General features: G+C 37.8%; 1 protein-coding gene across 3 annotated transcripts in view; it reads left to right on the plus strand.

The window, feature by feature from the left end:
- KHDRBS3 (KH RNA binding domain containing, signal transduction associated 3) overlaps nt 1-26,666 on the plus strand; it is a 201,299-nt gene that overhangs the window by 118,170 nt on the left and 56,463 nt on the right. For all 3 annotated transcript variants that reach the window (XR_013396975.1, XM_028852934.2, XM_028852937.2), the window contains exon 6: nt 8,633-8,828. Coding sequence is in view for 2 of the 3 variants with exons in the window: in XM_028852934.2 (XP_028708767.1) it covers nt 8,633-8,828 (196 nt within the window). In the remaining variant the exon portion in view is untranslated. The remainder of the gene's footprint in view (nt 1-8,632; nt 8,829-26,666) is intronic.

The raw sequence follows: 26,666 nt of genomic DNA on the forward strand, positions 1-26,666 counted from the left end.
AATGGATCTCTAGGCAGGTTTTTCTCACTGTGACCCCTGATGGAAGACTAAGGCCCTGTCACTGGATCTTGCAGGCCCCACTCTGTAGTCAGCATGAGTCCTGCTCCATCTGAGTGAACCCCAGAAGTCAGCTGTATTTTCCCAGGTCACCAAGTTAGCAATGCTGGAGCTCGCTTAAGCAGTCAAGGCCTCTGCCACTGAATTCATTGTTTTACCTGCTGTACTTGACTGCTTCTCAAAAAATTTGTAGACAAAAGCCAAACAATTTAGTATGTGTTTACAAACTCTTATCAGACAACCTTACTGTTGCTAAATGTGTAAAATGAGAACTGACATGAGTTGTACTTTCCGTCTCCTTTGCTCATCTTTCACTAAAGCCAAAAGCAAAGTATCAGGACAGAGTAGAAGCAGAAGTCGGTGTACTAATTACCACTTACTACATGCCTGTTTTCGGCTAGGCACTTTATATACCCAGGGTGTAAACATCGCAGCTCTTCTGCCGGAGGATTTATTAACTCCAGTTCACAGATAGGAAAACTGAGGCTTAAAGATCAAATGACAGAATTACATTTGAGTATTAATGTGTAGGAACTCAAAGTGTATGCTTTTTCATTACATCTTAAAACTTTGTATTAATCTGTGAACTAAATAATTCGTTTCTGAGTAACTGTTTTTTTATTTTACTTTATTTTAATATTTATTTATTTTTATCTTTTTTTTTTTTTTTTTTTTTTTTTTTGCTATTTGTTCATTCAACGCATTCTTACAGTGGCAGCTCACTACAAAAGCCTTCCTGGATTTTTTCCATGAGTTTCAAGACCAGAAACTGGGTCACCCTGCTGGAAAACCCCAAACAGAAAGAGTTACTGCATTGTAGTCTATCCATTAATCTGCTTTCAAAACTGTGTGCGGATGTTTTATCTTTTTGCTCTTCTCTTACACCCAGTTTGTGGTACCCTATTCCTATCAATTTGGATCTACTTTTCTGTTTTTAAAAAAAGTGTCATTGATTATCAAGTTCTTGCTAATAGATGCTTTTTCTCTTCTCATCCCCATGTTATCAATCCAGCTGTTCAGCCTTGCCCTGAATGTTATTTGTAGCACTCAGTGAAAACTTTGTGATAAGACAGGATTCTTGTGTTAGCACGTCACCTCCACCCTGCCTTTCTTCCACCAGTGTCATCTAAAGCATTGTTCATGCTATTGCTGCTTAATACCACTCCTGTGGAATTTCAGCACTTAAAAAACTAATTTTCAAAATGTCTTTTATAGATAAGTGTCCAGAACAATTAGATGTATATCAAATGACTTGTCTAAAATTCCATAGCAGATAAAAATACCTTAGTGTGATTTCATACACCAGTGGGACATAACCAACAATGTCAATGATTGTGGAAGAGAAGTGTGGGCTTCTTGAATATATAAATGTATGTCTTCCAATTTGATGAGAGGCATACATTTACATATTCAAGAAGCATATTGAATATTTTGTAATTCATATAGTACCTTGGATGGCAATCATGGATATTGGATAAGGAAACAGGAAGCCTTAATTAGTTTATATATACACTAATTAATGAAAATGTCATGAAGGAGTTAGACATACTATAGCTACAAACTACTCTGTCCTCTAATCGTGTTGAAGATTTTTCTAGATACATATACTGGAGATACACAAAGATGAGTAAGACACTATAGAAGTTATATCATCATTACAGTTCAGAGTGATTGTAGTTTAAATAAACTTGACTTTTATTGAGTCAGTAAAAATTCAAAACACTTTATATGCATTGTCTCATGTTTCTCTCCTAATAACACAAAAGTGGGCTCTATATTTAGCCTCATTTCACAGTTGAGGAAACTGATGTGGAAAGTTCAGACTCTTGATTAGTTTAAGTGCTAACTGGCAGGTAGATGTTAAGCTAGTAAGTACATGAGGAATTGAATCCAAATCTGATTCCAGTGTTTTTGCTCATGGCAACTATTTTTACTGTACCAATTTTTATGGTCTAGGATTTTAAACAAAAAACCTAATTTACAATAGTCATTAAAGGGTTACCTGAGGGTGAGATGAAGAAAAAGTGGTTTTTTTTTTTCCTTTTTACTGCATTAGACATGTTAAGATTAGGTTTAACTGCTGATATCAAATACACCTGTAGTGGCTTAACCCAGTAGAAATATCACGTCCTTCTCCTGCCCCACTTAAAACCTGTGCAGCAGTGCCACGCTGCCCTTCCCCAGCTCCACAGAGTTTGTGACTGTGCTTTTCTTAGCCTTTCACTTTTTCCTTCAAGCCTGCTGCCCTTACAAACATGTCTGCGGGAAGAAAAGAGTGAAAGAGAAGAGAGAATGCCAACTATGTAGTTCTAAAGAGCTTCCCATAAATCTCAGTGCTGATTAATATCTTATTGGCCAGAATTGTATTACAGGCCCCCATAGCTGCAAGAAAGCTGTAAAATTGAGATTTTTTTTTAATGTACTTAATATTTTAGAAAAGTTTTAGCTTTACAGAAAGATTGAGAAAGTAGTACAGAGAGTTTTCCTATATCCTTCTTATGATTTTTCTCTGTTATTAACATCTTACATTATTAGCATGGCTCACTTATTTCAGTTTATGAACCAATATTGACATATTGTTAACTATATTATCGACAGTATTGGTACAGTATTAACTATAGTCCATATCAGGTTTCCTTAATTTTTACCTAGCGTCATTTTTCTGTTCCAGAATCCCCAGAATACAACATCACGTTGAGTTGTCCTGTCTCCTTAGGCTCCTCTTGGCTGTGACAGTTTCTTAGACTTGTTTGTTTTGATGATATTAACAGTTTTGAGGAGTACTAATCAGGTTTTTTCTAAGATGTTTCTCAATGGGGATTTTTCAGATTTTTTTTCATCATTAACCTGGGTTTATGAGTTTGGGGAACTAAAACCACAGAAGTAAAATGCCATGTTTGCCGCATCATATCAAGTATACATACTGTCCACGTGACTTATGCTCATGTTGCCTTGATCATGTAGCCGAGGTCATGCTTGTCAAGTTTCTCCACTGTCAAATTCCTCATTTTTCTTTCTTTCCTTACTATATCCTTTAAAAGGAAGTCACTATGGGGAACCCCTAATTAAGAAATGGGGAATTACAATTCACTTCACCTAGGTGGAGTATCTGCAAAAATTATCTGGAAGATTTGTCCCTTCTCCCCTGTGTATCTATTGATTGATTCAGTCATTTCTATCAGTGTGGACTCATGGATATGAATTTTATACATTGTGATACAATTCGGTACCACTGTCTTTTCTTGCTCAGATTGTCTCAGCTTTGGCCATTGGGAGTTCTTTCAGTTGGCTTTGACACACACCCGTAATTTGTGGGTTTTATACTTTTCTTTCTTTTTTTTTTTTTTAAGCACTTTCTTTCTGGCACTACACGTTGCTCCAGACTAGTCTTATATATTTCTACCTCCAGTCCTAAAATCAATCATTTCTCCAAGAAGCTCGGGTTCCATTTATTGGAGTATGGTATTAGAAAGCAAGATCAGGGTGCTGGTTCTGCTTGTTGTTTCTGGGATGTGCTGAGGTCTGTTCTTTCTCAGCTGACATAGAATGGACATATATGTGTATGTACTAACCTATGTATATACACGTATTTATGCATATTTCTTTATTTAACCATCTGTAAATATAGTAAACTAAACATGAGTTCATACTGATGTCTCTGATTTTAATCTGTTTGCACATTGACCATTATAGCCTCTTCCCTTTTCTTATCACTCCACTCCAACTTGAGAAACTGGCTCCCACCATTCTTTTATTTAGTTATTGTGTTCCAGGATACATGTACAGTGATATCAGAATGGTTAACCTGTACTCACACTTCTTCCTGTAGAAAATAACTTCATCAACTAGAACAGTGCTTATTTACTTTTTTTTTTTTTTTGCCTTTAGTCTGACAGACTTATCTCATTTCCAAGTTTACTTTTCTTCAACCCCTTCAATAAGGTTGTTTTCATGTGCTTTAATCTAGTTAAAATGTTCGTTCACATTCAGCATTGCATCCTGAGAGTCTCCTACTTCCTCAGTAATATTGTGGTTTTTAGTGTGCAAACATGAAAATTCACTCTCTGTGCTGTGAAGTTCTTTGGGTTTTGACAAATGCTTTGTGTCACGTATTCACTGTCATTTTGGTATCATACAGAATAGTTTTATCACCCTAAACTCTAGTCATTCAACCTTCCCTCCACCCCTTAACCTGTGTTAACTACTGATTTTTTTTTTTAACCATCTCTCTAGTTTTAGTATTTTCAGTATGTCATATAGTTGAAAGCATACATTATATAGCCTTTCCAGAGTGGCTTCTTTCACTTAGAAATGTGCATTTAAGATTTATTCCTAGGTTTTGTGGATTTTTAGCTCATTTCTTTCTACTGCTGAATCATTTTCTATTGTATGCATGTAACCCAGTTTGCTTATCTTTTCATCTATCGAAGGGCATCTTGGTTGCTGTGAATAAAGCTGCTATAAACATTTATGTGCAAGTTTTTATGTAGGCGTAAGTTTTCAGTTCCATTGGGTAAAAACCTAGGAATACAACTGCTAGATTGCACAATAAGGCTATGTTTAGCTTTGCAAGAAATCGCCAAACTGTCTTTCTAAGTGGCTATATACTATGTTGTGTTCCAGGCAGGAATGAAAGTTTATGTTTTTCATATCCTCCCCAACACTTGGTATATTCAGTTATTTATTTTAGTCATTTTAATACGTGCGAAGTGGTATCTCACTTTTGTTTTAGTTTGAATTCTCTAGTGACAAATGATGTTGAACATCTTTATTTGGTTATCTGCCATCTGTAAATCTTCTTTGGTTAGCTGTCTGTTCAAGTATTTTGCCTGCTTTTTAAGTGGGCCATTTGCTTTCTCATTGTTGAGTTATAAAAGTTTTTTCTGTGTTTTGGATACAAATCCTTCATCAGCTAACATGTTTCCCAAATATTTTCTTCCTTTCTGTAGCTTGTCTCTTTATCTTTTAATAGTGTCCTACGCAAAGCAGAAGTCTATAATTTTAATAAAGTTGAACTTACCAATTTTTCTTTCAAGGACTTTTTTTGATGTTGTATCTAAAAACTCTTCACCAAACTAATATAATACAGATTTTCTTCTATGCTTTCTTCTATAAGTTTTATATTTCATATTTGGTTTTAAGATACATTTTGAGTTGATTTTTGTGAAAGATGTAAGGTCTGTGTCTAGGTGTCTACGTTTTTTTTTTTTTTTTAATTTGTTGATATTCACTTGTTCCTGTATCATTTATTGAAAAAAACATTTTCCATTGAATTGTCTTTGCTCCTTTGTCAGTAATCAGTTGACTATATTTCTGAGGGTCAGTTTCTGGGCTTTGTATTTTGTTCCATTGATCTGTGTCTTTTTTTTCCGCAAATACAATGCTGTATTGATTGTAGCTTTATAATAAGTCTTGAAATTATATATTATGAGTCTTCTAACATTGTTTTTCTTCTCAGTATTGTGTTGTCTGTTCTGGGTCTTTTGCCTTGCCATGTGTACTTTAGAAAATGTTTGTCAGTATCTAAAAATGTATCACTTGCTGGGATTTTGATTGGGATTGCATTGAATCTGTAGATTAGTTGGGAAGAACTGGCATCCTAACAATATTATGACCATGAACATGGATGTTACTCCCTTGAGTTCTTCCATCAGAGTTTTGTAGTTTTCTACAAAGGAATGCTGTACATGTTTTATTAAATTTGTACCAAAACATGCAATTTTTTTGTGGCTTCAGTAAATGTTTTTGTGTTCTTAATCTAAATTCCAACTGTTTATTGCTGGTATGTAGGAAAGCATTTGACTAGTAACCTTTTACTCCTTGTTTTACTAGCTTATTAAGTATAGGAGTAGGTGTGGGATTTGGGGGGTTTTTTGGACTATTTGGGGGGATATTTTTATGTAGTCAATGATGTCACCTGTGAACAAAGAAGTTTTACTTTTTTCTTCAAAATCTGTGTAAGTTTTATTTACTTTTCTTGTCCTATTGATGTAGGTGGGACTTACAGTATAGTGTTGAATAGTAGTTGTGAGAGTAGACATCCTTGCCTTGTTCCCAATCTTAAGGGGAACGCATTCAGTTTCTCACAATTCAGTATGTTGTAGATTTGCTGTACATGTTCCGTTTTCTCTTGAGACAGTCTCACTCTATCGCCCAGGCTGGAGTGCATCTAGGTGTCACCATCTAGGCTCACTGCAGCCTCTGCCTCCCAGGTTCAAGTAATTCTCATGCCTCAGCCTTAGTCGCTGGGATTACAGGCATATTCCACCATGCCTGGCTAATTTTTGTCTTTTTTCAGTAGAGACGGGGTTTCACCATGTTGGTCATGCTGGTCTGGAACTCCTGATCTCAAGTGATCCACCTACCTTGGGCTGACAAAGTGCTGGGATTACAGGTGTGAGCCACCACTCCTGCCCGATATTCTTTTTCAACTTGCGGAAATTTTCTGAAAGTTGTTATAAATGAGTGTCGCCGTTGGCCGCATCCTTTTTCTGCTCTATTTATATGATCACATTATTTTTCTACTTTAGCCTTGTTGATGTGGTAGACTACATTGATTTTCTAATATTAAATCAACCTTATGTACCTGGAATAAATCCTACTTGGTTATGGTGTATAATTCTTTTAACACATTATAGAATGGAGTTTACTAATATTTTTAAGAATTTTTGTACCTGTGTTCACGAGAGCTGCTGATTTCTAGTTCTTCACTTTAGACTCTCTTTATCCATATTGGTTATGGGGAGGCCTTGTTCTTGTTCCCCCTCAGACCATATGTCTCATCCTAAGCAGGTCACTGAGCAGTTGGGCTGGCCCCATCTCTGGCCAGTTGTAGCCTCTGAGGGTGATTAAGTATTTTTGAGGGATACTTCCTTTGTCAGGTCCCAACCAGTGCTCAAGAACAGGCTGGGGACAGTCACCACTGGCCTCCCTGGCTGGCCCAGACTGGTCCCAGCCTCTGACGAGTAATGTAGAAATACTTTTAAGGAGGCACTTCCAATGACCAGCCCCACAGATTGAGTTAGGAAGTGTTCCCTCTGCTTTTATTTTTTGGACAAGATTATAGAGAACTGGTATCATTTCATTCTTTAATATTTGATAGAATTGATTGAAACCGTATGGAGTTGATGCTTTCTTTTTTGGAAGGTTATTAACTATTGATTAAATTTATTTAATAGACATAAGCCCATTCAGATTATTTAATTCTTTTTGTGTTGGTCATTATGAATCAGAATCAGTCACATTCATGTAAGTTAAAAAATGTGTAAGCTTGGAGTTGTTCATAGTATTTCTTCATTATTCTTTTTTTTTTTTTTTTTTTTTTTTGAGACAGAGTCTGTCGCCCAGGCTGGAGTACAGTGGTGTAATCCTGGTTCACTGCAACCTCAGCCTCTTGGGTTCAAGTGATTCTCATTCCTCAGCCTCCCAAGTAGCTGGGACTATAGGCACACGCCACTGTGCCCAGCTAATTTTTGTATTTTTAGTAGAGATGGGGTTTTGCCATGTTGACCAGGCTGGTCTTGAACTCTTGACCTCAGGTCATCTACCTGCCTTGGCCTCCCAAAGTGCTGAGATTACAGGCCTGAGCCATCACACCTGGCCGAAACCCTCTTCATTTCTGATACTGGTGTTTGGGCTTTTTTTTTTTTTTTTTTTTCTCTTATTTAGCCTGTCTAGAGGTTTATCAATTTTATCAGTCTTTTCAAAGTCCAGCTTTGAGTTTTGATAATTTGCTATTTTTGGAAAATGAGTCTTTAACTGCGTGTTTGCTATCCCAGACACACTGAAGGAGGAGGAAGCTGGTCTGTAGGCAGCCAGCCCTGCCAGCTACAGTTCTCGCTGGAGGGCCTTGTCCAGATGAGGTGCATCATACTGTGTCTGTATTCTCTGGGGTAGCCACACTTTTCTGTCCTTATATTTTCTCGGGTTTTTGCTTCTGTGGAGCCATCATTGATAGAAACACCTCCTTCGTTGCTGACTTGAAGTCTCATGATTTACATTAGAAATACATGAATGTGTTGAATTCTACCTCAGAAAATGCCTGTGTTTACTTAACTTAATGTTGTTTTATTACCATGTAGTTGATACATTATTCAGGAAAGTACATTTTATTCTTCTCTCTCTGATGGAATTGTAGCATATATTTTGGCCTCTGACTTTGCTCACAGCTGTTCTGGGACAGTTTTAAAATCTCTTAGCCTCAGTTTCCTTGTCCTGATATAAGCAAGAAAAGGCACACTTCATAGTGTGGGAATGGAGTTTGGGTGTAATCCTGGCATGGCATCGTATAGAAGTCTTGGGTGCATGTGGCTTCTCCAAATATCACAGTTTCCTACTCTGTGTACTGACCAGAGATTGACTCCAGACTTCTTCTATATTGTTGCTAGACGAACTGCCTAAATGACTTAATTTCCTTTTGTAGATACCTGTTTCATGTTTGCTTTAGTTCTTTGCTCCTTATTCCTTTTTACAAAAATATAGAACTTTGATTTTGTTTCTGAGGTATAAATATATGTGAATAACAGAATGTTAGAGACTATGATAGATATGGCTAATTTGACCCTCTTGGTTACAGGGGAAGGGGAGGAGTTACAACACGGCCCGTTGGAGTTGTAGTACCACGAGGGACGCCAACTCCCAGAGGAGTCCTGTCCACCCGAGGGCCAGTGAGTCGGGGAAGAGGACTTCTCACTCCCAGAGCAAGAGGAGTCCCCCCAACTGGGTACAGACCTCCACCGCCACCCCCAACACAAGAGACTTATGGAGAATATGTAAGTGAAGGTGTCAGACAACACCTTGTTGATCAGATTGACTTAATCCAGACTTAGCACTGGATATTGTACCCACATACCCTCCCTCACTTTGTTTTGGTTCTTGAGTATTATACTTTGGTTCAGTAAATATTTATTGAGTGCTAAAGAAGTACTTAATACTAGAGGTATAAAAATGGCCTGATCTTTTTCATCAAGTAGTTTAAGGTATGGAAGAGGAATTTGGGTGGTGGGGAGGTGTAAGACTAAGGTTCAGGAGACATATTTTCAAGCCCTTATAAGAGTTTAATGTAACATTCTTCTATATTTCACTCCTGAATCCTTAAGTCATTTAAAAAATAATTGCCTGTGTATACCAAGATGGTTTCACCCTCAACTATTTCCTTTTAAACTACGCTACTGAGTATGGATTCTTAGTGGAAATTCTTTTCAGTGAAGAAAACAAAAGTTCTCTATTTTCAATTAGTGCAAATCAGTTTTTCATTTATCATTCAGTGATTCTTTGATATAATTCATAGACTGACTTAACATAAGAGAGAATTATAACCGCAAAAGTTGAGGGGGAACGGAATTCTTTGGTGTCCTCATTTACCATAAATGAAGAAAATAAGAAGCAATGGATAGGTGATTCATATTAATAATTAAAATTGTTAAAGTAAGAGTATATGAACTGTTGTCAATGAAAGGGAAGCAGTAACAATGATCAAATGCAAGAAACAGTAGGTTTTCATGTTTTACTTTAGGAGAGATCTCTTGCTAGGTGCTCTGTGCCTCTTTGGATAGTTTCTAGAAGGTTACAGTAATCCCCTGGGCCTCAGACAACCTCTTCAACCTCATCTGTGTGGCCACTGGTAAGATCAAAGTCTTTGTCTTGGACATGTTTAAGGTTTCGTAATTCCCTGAACATTCTGTGTCATCTTAGTCTTCCAGACCTTTGCTCATACTGCCTCCTCAGCCTAGAGTGATCTTCTCATGTTTCATTTGACTCTCTCCTTGTGTCCTTCTAGACTTAGGTCAACCATTGCTAGGGAAATTTAGAGGTGGTAATAGCCAACCTATTGAGCATTACTACAGTTCTTACATTTCTCTCTCCCACCTAGCTCGTGAACCTCTGGAAGGGCAGGAATGAATAGCTTTTATCTCTTTATACTTGGGAGAGAGTGCATACTGGGAACTCACTGAATTATATTTTAAGAAATCCCATAAAAGTTTTACAAGTTTGTTATTCAGTCGAGGAAGGATGTGGTTTCTCTCTTTTCTTTGATTTCCTTACAGTTAGAAGTGTTCCTACTTCCTAATATTCTCACCAGTTGACAATAATAATTATGCCTCAGCTCTTCCATAAATGCTGAGTCTCCTGAAAGTAGCAGAGACTATAAAGGAGAGGAAATCTTACATTCCTTTTAGGTAGGCCTAGTGTCTGTTCGTTTCCACTTTGGCTTACATTTATTTCTCTTAGGTTTAGATTTAATACAGATGTGGTTGGATGATGTAGAAGAGATTGCCAGGCAGGTTGTGTGGGAAACCTGGATCCTATACCCCATTTTACCATAAATTTCAATATCAGGTAGGCAAGATATTTAACTTTTTGGGCTTCATCATCCACTTATTTCAGAAAGAATGATTGCCTCCATTACATGTATTCATCTTTCTATTCAATAAAGATTGGATTTCTACCATGTGAGCCAGACACACATGTTGTCTGCCTCAGCATGTATACTGTAATTATTAGAGTCTGGAGATAAGTTATATAGATTGATAAAACTAAAAAATTCTTGAAAGGTAAAAGTCCGAAGGAGGAAAAGTAAAAGCAAGAGACATTCAAGACATTTGGGTTTGCTGCTTGTACTTTTGATTTTTTTATTTTTATTTATTTTTTATTTTTTTTTTTGTAAATGATAGGAAAGGCATTAAAACAATTGAATTGAGAAGTATTCTGTAGGATTAATTTACTCCCTTTCCATCTGCTACCAAGGATAATGGGATAGTGGCCCTGTAGAAGATTATCTATGTCTTTCCAGACCAGACAAAGGTTTAAGAGCTCTAAAGGAAAAAGTCAACCTTCATTGTTTGATTCCCACACTCACTGATGCCTGGCACTCTTCCAGGCACTGACTGTTACTGCAGCTGTGATTTCAACACAGAGCTGGTGCTCTTTCTGTCACATGGTAGTATAGACTTCAAATAACTGATGGCCACATCCACAAGTGTTCTAATTTGGCCGGAATGCAGCATTTGCAATTTTATCAACTTCATACAATAACAAGTCTTGCATACATAAAACAGCTCTGTGCTTTCCAGGTGTGCTTTGGGTGGTGTAGTGGGACACCAAAGAAAAAGAAATACCATCATGAGTGCACCTCCTTCCCCGAGTTGAATTACCGTCCTGAGGGGTTCAGATTACAAATGTTATAGCTTTCCCACTTAATTTAGCATCTATTATTCCTGGCATTGCCTTTTAAGATCACTAGTCAAGAGGAAAGATTTTCCTCATTTAGCCTAGCATTTTGTAAGCTGCCTTGGCACAGTTATAGTGAAGCTTCAGTGGCTTTTTCAGTATAGTAAAAGCTTCACTGTATATAACAAACTTTGCTGGTACTTGGTATAAGGAGTAGATAAAGCCCTTCAGCTCACTTACAGTGGCTTGCCGTCACTAGCACTGCCTCCCAGGTATACCCTTTTGACCTCATCTTCCTCCGCTGACCCAGTTTTAAATGAGTTTTGTAGTTCCAACTTTTCTAATGTAGCTTGCAGCCTCTAGCATAACTTCAGACATTGGCCATTGGTCTCAACTGAAATCCTAAAGATTACTCACCCATCCCGCTTAGTTTTACAACATGGTAGGGGGAGTGGGAAGTAAACTCTTCTTAAAAAGTTTTTTTTATGTTGGGCTCGGTGCGATGGCTCACGCTTGTAATCCTAGCACTTTCGGAGGCCAAGGTGGGCACATAACTTGAGGTCAGGAGTTCAAGACCAGTGTGGCCAACATAGTGAAACCTCATCTCTACAAACGAAAAAAAAAAGAAAAATTAGCTGGGTGTAGTGGTGCGCACCTGTAATCCCACCTACTTGGGAGGCTGAGGTGGGAGAATCGCTTGAACCCAGGAGGTGGAGGTTGCAGTGAGTTGTGATCAACCTCCACTGCACCCCAGCCTGGGTAACAGCGAGACTCCATCTCAAAAAAAAAAAAAAAATTGTGTCTTTGTTTCTAGGATTTTAGATAGGGTGGGTATATTATAAGATACCCAACTTAGAAAACCAAGAAACTGTAACACAAATAAATGGTTATTCATTCTTGTATCAAATGGGAAAGTTGACCATCTTTGAGTATACTAAAATTATTACATGGAACTAGAACATCATAAATTAGATTCTAAATTCCATGAGGGTAGGCACTCTCCACCTTCCTCCCCTACCTTCCAACCACCACACTTCACCTTTTTATTCCCAATAACTAGTATATGATGTCTGGCACATAGTAGGTCTTTAGTAAGTACTTACTGAATGAATGAATGGTCCCAAGACAGTTTTTAAAAATTGTCTCCTGTGGAGAACCCACCACAGATGTGTTCTGTGTGACTTTTCAGTTTTATTCACATAGCAATTTATATGTAACATAGTATTTAGCATATCGCAAGTTACTAGTAAAAGCATGTGATGTGAAGAAATATGATAGTATTTGAAAAAATAACTTTCCTAAGGTACTGTTGTCTTCTAGCACTGGACAGGTAGGCATAGGTTACAAATGAATGAGATTAATTTTGTTAGCTCCTAAAGGAAACAGAAAAACCTACTATAAGTCTCATCACAGTATAAAAAGGGGCTTTCAAGAAGGATGTAATATTTGATGAGAAACTGCTCTCCACAAGGCACTTTGATATACGTCACGTTTTCCTTAGAACCACCTACTGTGATCTCTATTGTACAAATGAGACTTTAAGGTCAGGGAAGTTAAGTGCCTTGCCCAAAGTCACAGGACTGGTAAAGAAGGAGCAGATTCAGGATTCCAAGTTCAACGCCTATGTTCTGTCTTGAAAAACCAGTACTTTAAAAAACAAAACCAAAAAATCAGTGTTCCCACTAGCCAAGATTATAAATAAATATCTTCATCTTTGGAGAAAGTGTAACAGATGCTGTGTGTTCCCTTCATCAATGCCAGCAAATGCCGTGAAAGGGATTATAGGACACTGAACGAAATAACCTCTGTGTTCCTTGTGATTCAGTAATTCCCTGGTTTTAAGCTACCCAAAGTAGGTAAATGGAAATGAACTGTTAGGAAGAAAGGGATGATGTTCGGATTAAAAAGAAATGAACACGTGAACAAAGCACTGCTAATACATTTATTGGCAAAAATAAGAATAACACTTTCATTTAAGAATTTCACAACATCTGTATCTCTGAAAAGGGCTTGTCATTTCTTTGGAACTCAGAAACGTAATTTTTAAAAATCTCCTTGGAATGTATCCAGTGATAAAGGTTTGATTTCTATACAATGTGTTTGGCTATATCAAACCAACTCAGTTTACTTTTCATCAACTTTCATTTAAAATTTACTATCCGAGGCCATTATTTCCAGAATAAAAGATGAAAAAAGATCACAACAGTGGTTTACTTAAACAAAATGAGGAATATTCTATTTTTTAAAATCCTGCCACAATAGCTGCATTTTTCAGAAAGTATGCATTTCAGTCTTTAAGATACTCAGTGATTTTCAGATTATGTGTACTGCAAGTATTCTGATACAGTTTTAGGCCCAAGAAAAACTTAGCCGTATCTGTTCTAATTATTTTTACTTATATTATGCCTATTTTAGAAAGTGTACTGCTTTATTAGCCAAAGTGAGAAAACTTGATAATTTACAGGTATTTCCTTGTAAAATGTGCCTATTGAAATTCGTCTGCTATTTCTCAAGGTGAGTTGGTGAAGATATTTGATCATTTATATTGTCATCTGAGCCAACAGTTCTTCATTGGAGTCACTGTAACAAAATATTCCCTGAGTGTGCTTCATTGAGATGAACACCTGTTAGCAAATAAATCAATTTGACTCTGATTATTATTACAAGAATACGTATGACACAGTAGCCATTTGAGTAGGATAGACTAGCCATTGGTAACACCAAATCCATCTCTCAATAATTCTCCTTTTCAGAATAACGCTCAAACAAGATAATTTAACATGGTTAACTTTTTCCCAAAATGAAGAAAATAGATAATGGATGTTTTTTCAGTCATTTAAGTATAAATTTGGGACCTTCTGCTCTACTTTTAACTTAGTAAACTTAGATATAATTACAGTAACTCCTCATCTCTTTTTGGAGAACAAAAAGTACCTTTTTTCCAAAATAACATTGATTTATTATTTATGTCCAAATAATGAAATAACTGACAAATTAAGATAACCCAGTGCACATTCAGTGAGAGCGCTTTGATAACTTAAAGTGCTGGTGTCATTACACAGAAAAGCATGCCTGGTGTGTCCTGGCAGAGCCCAATTTACATATGAATTTCTAAAGTGAAACCATTTTTTATAAATTGTTTTAGGGTCAACATGCGAAGAAAATACACAATCTGAATAAATTAGCATCCCCCTAACACTCAGTATGGTAGTTTTATTTATTATCTATGTAAGACCTTTTTCATTTCCATTACTTTACCTAAACAGTTGCATGTTATTAGCTACTGAAAGGAAAACTATTTCCTCTTTACTGCTGCTCTCAATACTTCACTTTTGCACTGTATGTATGTGTTGTGTTCAGTTCTCTGCAGACATCGACTGTGTGTCCTACGGTTTAATTCTGAAACCAATTACCAGGAGTTAGCACAGACCCTACAGTTAAAGGCTTAGTCCCACTTGAGATGCCAGTTGCAACTGATGGGCCCCCAGGTTACTCACAACTTGTGTCTGACTTAGATGGAAATTAGAGATTCCCACAACCCCTTTCTCATGTTTGATAATTTGTTAGAACGGCTCAGAACTCAGGAAAGTAGTGTACTTACTATTGCTAATTTGTTATGAAAGAATACAGGTCAGGAACAGTCTTATGGAAGAGACACATAGGTCAAGGTGTTGGGGAGGGCATTCCATGCCCTCTCCAGGCAGCCACCCTCCGGAAGCCACCTCCGTGTCTTCAACCAGCCTGGAGGCACTCCAAACCCCTTCAGTTGGAGTTTTTAATGGAGGCATCACTACATAAATGTAATTGATTAAATCATTGGCCATTAGCGATTGACTCAATCTCCAGCCCCCTCCCCTCCCTGGACGTGAGAGATGAGGCAGCAAGTTTCAACCCTTTAATCACACAGATGGTTCCCTTGACAGCCAGCCACCTCTCCTCTATCCTTAGGGACTTTCTGGAAGTCATCTTATTGATGTAAACTCTTCTGTGATTGAAAGGGACTTGCTATGAGTAGCAAAAGGCCCTTCTTTCGCCTTTATTGCTCTTATCACTTAGAGACTTCCAGGGGTTTTAGTAACTGTGAGCCAGGAGCTGTAGAAGACAATCAAACTATATATGTCTTGCTATATCATAGTATCAAAACTACCAAATCTAAATTTCTAACTCTGATATCATCTGTTCACGGTCCCTTCTCCCTGAATGCCCTATAAGCACTTTGAAAGCTGTGATATAGACCAACACAACGGGCCTCTTTCTTCCCCAGAGTTTCTTGTTAAGATGAATGACACTACCATATAACCAGACTCCCAAGGTCTAATTCTTTCATCTTCCTTCTCTGTATTCAAATAGCTACCAAGTCTTTTCACTTGTTCCTCATGAATAGCTGTTTGATTTCAAGCTCATCTGCATTGCCGCTGGTTTTGTTACGATGCTCTTCTTGTTCACTGTTTTATTCCTAGCACCTAACATATAGTAGTCACTTAATAAATACTGGTAGTTTGGATGGATGGATGCACAACAGACAGAGGTTGTCATAGCCTCCTCAGTTGCACCTTTGCTTGTAGTCTTGCTCCAGCTCATTCCTTTCCTTAAATAATGTATTCTTCATACTACTTCCAGTGTACTTTCTAATATCTAACATTGAATATGCTACTGCCCTCCATCTCCCCCCACAAGGAAGAGAACTAGTTGAAAATTTTAGAAGGATCTTAGTCTCTTCAGGATAAACTTGAGACTCGTCTGCATTGTGTTTAAGGGCCTTCCTGAGGCCGTTCATTCTCCTGTTGACTAACTGACTGTCATTTTGCATTCAGTCTATCCCAATTGCAGTCCCTTAAACATAGCAGGAACTGTAAACTGTCTGTTTTCCTGAGCTCTTGGCTCTCTTTGAATGCGCTTTCTTGTTTTGTCCATGCCAACTCTGTTTACTATTTGTAGTCCTTGATCGTGGAGCCTTCTGGACCTAATCAAGCATAGTTAGCAGCATCTTTCATGTCCCTTTAACAAGTTGTACCCACTTCTATGTTTACTTACTTGTCCTCGTCCTCAGTAGACTGTGGGATCCTTTAGGGAAGAAACTGTGTCTTTGTTTTATCTTAGTATACCCAGTCTATCACAGGACCTGACATTTTGGAGATACTAAGTAAATGTGTGGAGGATGGATAACATGGCCTTTGTCAATGCCAACTAATTCCGTGTCATGCCATATGTTATGTCTACTTTTCAGCACACTTAGTGAAATAAAATTGAATATCTTAAACAAGTTTTAGCAGACATAACATGGTCCACTTTGTAAACTGGTAAGTATGAAAGACAATGCAATTTAATATAAAGATTATTATTCTGAGAGGCAAAATACAGTCATGTATCCCTTAACAACAGAGTTATATTCTGAGAAATGCATCATTAGGCAGTTTCATCATTGTGTGAACACCGTAGAGTGTTCTTAGACCATCTTAGATGGTAGAGTCCACTACCCGCCTAGGCTCTATGCTTTTAGGGAACAAACGTGTACAGCATGTTACTGTACTGAATGCTGTAGACAGTTGCTACACATGCGGCATTTATGTCTGTAAACATATCTAAACATAGAAAAGACACAGTAAAAATGTGGTATTATAATCTATGGCTCCACTGTCCTATATGTGGTCCATAGTGACCAAAATGTCGTTATGTGGTGTGTGGCTGTACTTGGTTTCTAACCTCCCTTCTCTTCAGAGTGACCGTCTGTTGTGTTTTCATGCACACTATTTAAGCTTTCTGGGCCTGAATTTTCTTTTAATCTGCAAAACAGTGGTGATGATACATAGATAGCGGTTAGTCTAAATGACATTCTTAACCTCTTTCCAACTTAAAAAGTCTGCAGTGGATTGAGTATTTTTGTCAAAACTTTGTTTCCACTCTCACCCTAAAGATGGTTTTTGAAATAAAAATTGTGTTTTCATCAAATAGAAACCTTAATTGAAAAGTAAGTTACGGAATAAACAAATACATGTTTTAATGATGGTAGAAACAAGCTAAAAGTGAGTAGCTGTGAGCCTTTTGAATTCTAAAACATCTTGAAAAGTGTTTTACAAAATGAGATTTAAAAAATACAGACTTGCCATCCCTTAAGATGTATAAACTAAAATTGCCTTAGGAATTCTAATCATGCTATTTTCTAACTCATTTAATTATGATTGCATCAGCTCTCTATTCATAAGAAGTACTTATTATTCACTAATATCTCTTGATATCTCAATGTTGTGTAATCAATTCTAAGCATTTGAGGCTGAGCTGATGGGTTAATCACCTTTAAAGGTAAGTATGCTAGAGCATTTTAAATGTAGTCATACAAGCTTGTAAGAATACAGAACCTGTTTTCTTCGGCAGATAGTTTTTGTTCTTTGATTATCTAACTGTAAGATGTTTGTTGAACAGAGCGTGGAATCGTCCTTAAATCGTCTCCTGAGTCATGGTAGTGCCTACTTAAGAGAGTCACTAGGTACCTTTTCAAAGTCACACAGCCTATTAGGGCAGAGCTAGAATTCGAAGGCCAGCATTCTGGCTCTAGATGTATTCTAACGGAGAAGCTAACAAATGGGAAAAATTATTTAATCTCTTTGGACATAAAAGTTATTATACAGAATTTTGAACAAGCGATACATGATTAAGGAATAATTGGTTTTACCAATCCTTCTGCAACTACTGCAGGATATGTTATTTCCTCATAGGACAGCTGCCATTGGTTAACTTAATCCAGGTTTAAAGAGTCAAAGAGATAGTTTTGAATAGGAGCAGAAATCTAAACCTCCTGTTGTACAAGCAGGCCTGCCTTGTCTGTGTGTTCCCCAGTGTCATGACTCACTAAGGCTGTGTAAGATGAAAGTTGTCTTGAAGAAACCACTGTTGCTACCATAAATGGTGCCCTCATCTGTACATGGGAATAGAGGGACCACTGTTTTCTCTTTGTGATAAGAATAAACTCTTCTGAAATTTTGATGACTAGGAACATCAATGAAGGTCTTTAGGGGAAGCAAAATGTATTTTTTAGTATACATGTTGTTATTTAATGTGGATTTTATTTAAGGACTCAAGGAAGTCATCCTTCTCACTTTTTTTAGAAAGCTAGAGCTCACCTGAAGCTTTAACTGTATGACTAGTTTGGAGATTTTTGTAGAGACGAGAGTTGTACTGACGGCAAATTTCCCCAATGCAGTGACTACTCACATAATATTTGACAGTTAACTAATCTCAAAACTGCTTCAATTATCTTGTTTTCCACAGTGAAAAATTTAATTAAAACAGAGTACAGATTGTGAAAAGGTTATTTATGAAAATGCATTTTAAATGGAATTGAAAAGCCTAGGGACACCTTTTTATTTTAGATAAAAAGATGAAGGTTCTATAATTTTTCATATTCATTTTACCAGAAGCCAGGGTAAAAGCAGTATGCAATTTACTTGAAATGTCTATCAGAAGCCTCACAAATCAATCTTTTGCCTAAATTGCTTGAAAGGTTGACTTATTTTAGAAATGACTTTAGGAAATAAGTTCAGATTTAAAACTTCCGAGTGTGGAAGGTTTTTTTTGGTTTTGGTTTTTTTTCTTCCTACTTTAAAACAACAACCAAACACCTTATCAAGGTAGCGGAAAGCTCTAAAGTGAAAATGTCATTAAGGCATGGAAAGCAAATTTTGCTGTCATAATCAGGCTTGCCCGTCCAAGTTTGTTGAGCTCTGATGGTTTTATTTGAGCTGATGTGACAGATGTAACATATTCCTCCGGTGAATTAGGGCAGAGGCAGGGAAAGGAACTTGTGAACCACTAGATTATTCGTTTGTTATAATGAATTTTCTGCAAGAACCTGCCACGTTAGTTTTACACCAGCATTCATAGAACACGGTCTCTGCCTTTAGGTAGATTAGAGTCTAAGAAGGAACATAGTGTTGGGGAGGAAAAATAATTTTCTCTCTACCTTCTGAGTTCTTAGCTGGAATGCACCCAAAAGAAAAATAAGTTTTTTGACATGCATATTTTATATATATGTGAGAGATACTCAGGGAATTAGTAAATCTCAAAGAGGTGGCTTAGAACTCTGGTTTATATAGCATCTTCCGTAAGGAACAGTAAATTTTTGCGGAAATGACTAGATAGACAAAGGCAAAGGACTGTAAGTCTCTAGGGAGAGCAAATTCTGGAAAGGTAAATAAATGGAAGTTTGTTATGTAGATTCCTCTGTTGGCATCTCAGGCTAATAAGGGTCCAGAGTTATCTTTGTGAGCCTCAGTGTCTTACTCCTGTAATCCCAGCACTTTGGGAGGCCGGAGTTGGAAGATTGCTTGAGGCCAGGAGTTCAAGACCAGGCTGGGCAGCATATTGAGACCCTGTCTCTGCAAAATTAAAATAAATTTAACAAAATAAACTTGTTTTTGGTGATCAACCTTGGTCCCTCCTGGTAGAAAGGGGAGGAGGGAAACCTTTACCTTTATAAATGTATGTCTTGCTTTGATGCAGATATAAGAGGGCAGAGAGCTTTTTTAATCTGCTGATTCTCAATTAGCTTCAGCTCAAAATAATCTTTATGCTAAAGTGGCATATTTTGGGTTGGCATGCCTGATCTCCTGCAGTAGTTATCACCCTCACTTTGAATTCTTTCATAATTACTTGTGTATTTTAGTTGGTCAGTCTGTTATTTGGATCCACAAGTATACATCTTATTTAAGGTACTTATCTTAGAGTAATGTAAGTACTCTTTTATTTTTCTTATTACTTTCCATTATAGTCTAAGTTATTAATGGTAGGTAGGAGCCATGCCTTTTGATCTACAGGACCCAGTATATAGTAAATACTCAATGTTACATTTCTTTCTTTTTCGGTTGAGACAGGTCTTGTTCTGTCACCTAAGCTGGAGTGCAGTGGCGCAGTTACAACTCACTGCAGTCTCAGCGTCCGGGACTCAAGCGATCCTCTGCCTCAGCATTCTGAGCAGCTGGCACCCAATGTGTGCCACTGTGCCCGGCTGATTTTCTTATTTTTTATAGAGACAAGGTCTCACTTTGTTACCCAGAATGGTCTCAGACTCCTGGCCTCAAGCAACCCTCCTGCCTTGGCTTCCACAAGTGCTGGGATTACAAGTGTGAGCCACTGTGCCCAGCCTGGATTTCCTGATGCAGAGACAAAACAGTTAAGCTTGAGAATTAGAACACCTATAATTGACATGTACAAAGAATAGGGAGGAACAAACAGGAGGGAGAACTGCTTGATGGAATGTGGTAAGCACTTAGAGGAGATAACATTTAAACCAAACGGGAAGGGGATGAGTAGCATTCAGGTAGGAGGAACCAAGAGGTCTCCCTGCGCAGACTCTATGTGATATTTAAAGGTGTAGACACAGGGAGAATCTTAGTGTGCTTCAGTCAGCCAGAAGAATTTTGGTGATGTCCATTATTGATGAGGTTTATTATCATCTTTATCTTTATACATTTTTATTCTATTAATTCTGTTTATAGGTAGAATAGAGTGTGAGGTATATAACAGGATGTGGAATCAGGACTGTAGTGGTTAAAAGTAAATAAAATAAAAAAGCAGATTTAAAATAGAACCACGTTGTCGGGCTGGGTGACAGAAGTGGAAGGCCAGCTGGCCATCGTGATGTGTTCTTATAGTGTGGCATTATCCTGGAGAGTTCACTACAGTACAGGGTCTGGCCCTCAATTTTATAGGGCCAGGCAGTGTATCATAGGAGTTAAAAGCAAAGTTGGGAGCCAGACTGACTTTACAGTCCTTGACCTGTCTTTAATTGCTGTGTGACCTTACTCAAATTGCTTAACTGTTCTGTGCCTCAGTTGCTAATTCAAAGACGGAAATACTCGGGCTTATCACATGAGATTGTTAGGTTATAAAGATGAGGTAAGTTATCTTGTGGAAAGTACTTGATACCTGACACATAAAAGGTGATATATAAGTATTTTATTGTTGTTGGCGCAGAAATCTAGTTCTTCAGTTTACCAGTGTAGCTCAGTCTTTCAGGGCATACTCTTGCTGTATGTTGGACAGTAATATATAAAAATTATAATATCCAGTACTATTCACATGTGCTAGAATGACTAAAATTAAAAAGGTACTTTAAATTGTGGACTGGGATGTGGCATAGTAGGAACTCTGATGCACTGCTGTGGGAATGTACAGTGCTGCAGCCACTTTGGAAAATTGTCTGGTACATTTGGCTGTCTGTTATGAGCACAGCCCTCCCCAGGACCTAGCAGTCCTGCTTCTGGGTAATTCCTCACCAGAGATGCATATGTAGGTGCACTGGAAGAGTGTGTAAGAATCCTGTAGGCAAAACCTAGAAAGAAGCAAAATGTCTATCAATAGTAAAATGGATGAACAAATTATAGTGTAATAATTTAGTGTTTTAAAGCAGTAAGAATAAATCAAGTGTTGCTACACACAACATCGGTGAATCTCACATAATAATGAAGGAAAAATGGCACAAAATAGTAGATATTCTGATTTCATTTATATAAAGCTCAAAGCAGGCAAAATTCATTGATGGTGCCGAGAGTCAGGATGGTGGTTACTTTCGTGGGAAGATGGTGATTCAGAGGGAACAAGGGCAGCTTCTGGCAACTGTTGATGTTCCATTTCTGGATCTGAGCATCAGTTACTTTTTTACTCCTGCTGTGTAGCTTGGTTGTACTCAGTTGGTAAGAATTCACAAAGCTGTGTACTTAGGATTTGTACCTTTTTATGACTTATTTTATGCTTGAATAAAAAGTTTAAAAATATGACCAATTTGTGAGTTAAGAGAATTGATAAGACTAAATAGACCAGCTGCTCTCATTTAGAACAGAGTAACACATCTTCCTTCAAGCAGATCTGTTATTAGACCACGTGGTAATCTGACAGTTCCTCAGTAAGTCTAAAAGCAGAGCAGAGAATAATCTTAATGCAAATATTATACAACTCTGATAGCCTGTTCTTAACATTTTCCCTGTACAGAAGCCTCTGCACTTTGAATTACACGTGCCTTTTGGTGGGCCAGGAGCCATTTCCCCTTTACAGTGGGACTAAAGACACTTGGCATCTCTCATCTGGCCCATCATTCAAAGAGGGGCTGTTGTTCTTCTCAAGGAAGAACCCTTGGAAGAGTGAATGAATCAGTATAAATCCATGACTAATGAAACGCTCACCCCGTGCCAGGCACTGGGAACACAGTGGTAGACAGGCAGATGAAGCCCTTGTTCTCGTGGAGACTCAGTTCTGCTGGGAGACATGGACAATAATACATATTGGGTATTGATGAAAGTCAGCTTCCAGACTCTTGCTGAGCATGACTACAAAAGGTGAAAGAAACAATCAACAAATAAACAAAAAATTCTTAGAAGGCATGGAAGCTAAAATGGTTAAAAAATAATAATAACTGGGCCAACAGCTTGAAGGAAAATGAAAATGAAAGGCAGTTTTCCTCTGAATCACGTAGTATGAAAAATGACTGGTGTGACTGTTTCCTCAACTCTCTTAAGAAGGGCACATAACTAGTATCATTCTAGATACAGAGGAAAGACATTGATTCATTTTACACACAGTGGATGTCTTAGGACATCAGATTTCGTTCTCTGGTGGAACCTTGGTGAGAAAGACTGCTATGAGCGTCTGCCAGTTTCTAAAGAAGGTAGGTGAGAATGTGAACTGAGTCTTAAAAGAAACCTAGAGCCCAGAGAAGTTTTAAAAAATGGGCCTTAAGGGTCCACCCCACTTAGGTGAAGGGACTGATAAATCCCCTTTGCTGTGGAATGGATCCCAGAGAAGCTGTACTTCCAGAGAACACACTGATACTCAGCTTCCAATCATAGCAGTCCTTTGTGGGACTAAGGTTAACCTAGACTTGCCAATTCTATTCTGAAGAAATATAGCAACATAGTCCTGAAATTATTTTTTTCATGTGTAATTGCTGATATTCAATAAAAAATTACAGGCATACAAGAAGGTACTATAATAAAAAACTAAGGAAAAGTACAGAAGTAGACACAGTGGACTCAGATAGCAGATATTAACTATACTCAATTATAAAAAAGGAATTAAAAAATAAATTTGATGATTTAAACTGAACTGGAATGTATAGAAAAATAGACATTTTGTAACTGAAAAGAACTACATGGATAGGTTCAGTAGCAGATTAGACAGAGCTGGAGAAAGAACTGGTGTGCTGGAAGTTAGATCAGCAAAGCATGAAGAGACTGGACCACATGGAAAGGACCCTGAGCACAGAGTCTCTCATGGCCATCTTGCTCGTTTAAAGCCCAGAGGTTCCACGTGGTCTGGTCCCTGCACCTCTCTCCCAGCTCACTCCACTTTTACTTCTTGTCTTACTCTATTCCTGCTGCTATAGCAAAATTATAATATTAATAAACTATAATAATGAGATGTAATTAGATACCTTAGATGGATAATTTATAGAAGAAATGTATTCTCACATTTTTGGAGGCTGTGTAGTCCAAGATCAAGACACCTGCAGATTAAATGGTGAAGGCTTGCTCTCTGATTCATTGATGGTGCCTCTTGCAGTGTCCTCACAGGGCGGATGGACAAAATGGATGGCAGGGACTGGAGGGTCAGGCAGCTCTCTGAAGCCTGTCACGAAGGCATTAAACCAGTTCATAAGAGTAGAGCCTGCATGTCTTAAGCACTTTCCAAGAGGCCCAACTTCTTAATTCCACCACAATGGACATTAAGTTTCAACATAAATGTTGAAAGTACACAAACATGCAAACCACAGCACTCCTCTGCCTCATGGCCTTTATGCTTGCTGTTCATTCTATCTGAAATACTCTCCCACTAGTCCCCTAAAATCCGTGTGACCAGCTCCCTCATGGCTTTCACATTTGTATTCAAAGTCTCTTATCTGAAAGGACCTCTCTGGCCACAGTGTCTAAACTCTCAAACCTCCCCAACACTCTCATTGTCTTATATACCATATATTTTGATTGGTTTTGTTTATCTGCTTCCCCATGAGGACAAAGATTTTCATTTTGTTTTGTTGGTGATGGATGCTATGTCCCCAGTGCTCAGCACAGTGCCTGACACATAGTCGGCATTCAGCAACATCTGCTTCCCAGGATAGATGGAAAGATGTCCATAAAAATCTGTAGCATGATGCAAGGTTAATATGGATCCAATGAAATTTAGTTATTCCCCCTTTTTCCTATCTTTGTGGAATTTCTGGTTTAATTTCATTTTCTTTAATTTTTAAATTTACAGTTAGTTTTCCCTTCACTTGTTCGTAGGATTTCTGACTTCATTGTTATTTTGTTTTTCTGTCAGTGTATTTTTCAGCACCTTGACAAATTAAACAAATGAAATTCTATCTCAGTTGGATATGAACTAAGAGAAGAGATCCTATGAATGATTGACACAGACATATTTTAAAAGGCTATATTCAGATGTGGATAGAATGGCAGCTAATCTTGGTCAGTCATTACCTAAAATCCAAAGTAGTTAATACAAGTATTTGCAGGATGGAAATGTAGACATCACATTTTAGAGAAAGTTTTAAGAATTCATCTTATTCTATAAAAGTCAAATACCTGGATAGCTTTGATTTTTCTCTGGTCTGAAAGCTTGAGAGCGTTAAAAGGAATAGGTCTTTAGCTAAAAAAAAAACTACGTTTATTAGGTATGAACTGTGCCAAACAATTTTCATAAGTAATTTTTGGCTAATCTTTCCACAACCATTGGCTACAACCAGGAGGTATATTATGATTACCATTTTGCAAATTTTGAAATTGGGCTTCAGAGAGATTAGTGACTTCCCCAAAGCCACACAGCTAGTAAGTAGCAGATCTGGAATTTGAACATAGTCATCAGACTCCAAAGACTGATGCAAAGAAGTTGTATTGTCTAGAAGTCACGTAATATTTTCCTCACAGCCCTAAAGTAAACAACTGGGCATGTGATTTAATTCTTAAATGATGACTTATTTAAATGATAGGAGAAAGATTCTTATGTAGAATTGTTAATATGGTAATTTTTATCTTTAGTTGACTTTGTGATGTGCTCATTGTCTACTTAATGCGTCTCAGAGGTGATACTACATCAACCCGGATACTGTTACCCAGAACCCCAGTGAAAACTGAATTTCTGAAAAGACTGTTTTCAGTTAATGTTTGTTCTTTAAACTCAATCAAATTATAAGACTAAGCTTTTAGCACTGTGTTTTATATGAAAACTTTTTCCATGTTGAAGTGACCAGTTTCCCAATTAAAGTGAGATGTCAGATAGCGTAATTACATTCTTTTAAAACGACTCAAAACTGAAACAGTATTTTAAAAATCACTTTTTTAAACTCATCTGTTCATTTAAAATGATTTTTTCCAGGTTTACATGTGATTTTACTTGTAACAGAAATAGAATTAAATAGGTCATACTGTTTCCTTTACTCTGGAAAATCTCTTCTTTTCAAAGCAAGATTTCTCTGGTGTTTGTCTGTGTGTCGGTCTGAGTTTTATAGGTCAGGAATGACAAATGAAGAATCTCCACCTGTGTAAGAACACACCTTCCCTTCCTGTAGCCTGGCATCCGCCAAGCAGACAGCTCGCCACTGGCATCCGCCAAGCAGACAGCTCACCACTGGCATCCGCCAAGCAGGCAGCTCGCCACTGGCATCCGCCAAGCAGACAGCTCGCCACTGGCATCCGCCAAGCAGACAGCTCACCACTGCCGGCTCAGTGCCGTTTCTAAGCTGAAAAGTCAGATTTGATGAATAAGCAAGTCTTTTTAATGAGGCAAACATTATTTATGTTTATAATACTAATTTCTCATCCATGTTTGTTCAGTTTTTAATAATGTTCTGATTTCAGAAGTAGAATACAGAGTTCCATAGGCAATTTTCTGCTGAGGGCAGGGAATCTAAGACTGATGCTTAATGTTTGACAGAAAATGATATAGGTGAGTTCTTGTCATCAAATTTTACAGTATTGTAATACTGCATTTTATTATACAGTATCTCCTCAAGTTGCATTTTTCTTAAAGAAGCACTTAACTACATTTCTTGCCACTTGTCATTAATTAGTTCTTTTTGTCATTTGTTCAACAAACGTGACCACATGCCTCCTATGTGCTAGACACTGGGAATACAAGAGAAAAGGTCTGCTTTTTACCCTTAAGGACCTTACAGACTTACTAGTCTGTAACTGTATGCAAAGAAATAATTACAGGAGCTGTGAATATACAAGTTATTAGTTATCATGGACGCAGGAAGGAGAGAGGGATAATTCAGCCTGCATTCTTCTCGCTGGCTCACCAAAAAGGTGATGTCAGAGGAAACAGCCCGTGCAGAGGAATTGCGGGTGAAACGACACAGCTGCTGCAGGGTCATCGCGCAGGTGCTGAGGCACACAGCACCAAGCAGCAGTGGCAGGCGCCTCCCTGGGTGAGTTACTGTGGGCAGAACTGTGAGA

The sequence above is a fragment of the Macaca mulatta genome, chromosome 8, assembly GCF_049350105.2.
Source record: "Macaca mulatta isolate MMU2019108-1 chromosome 8, T2T-MMU8v2.0, whole genome shotgun sequence".
NCBI classification, from domain to species: domain Eukaryota; kingdom Metazoa; phylum Chordata; class Mammalia; order Primates; family Cercopithecidae; genus Macaca; species Macaca mulatta.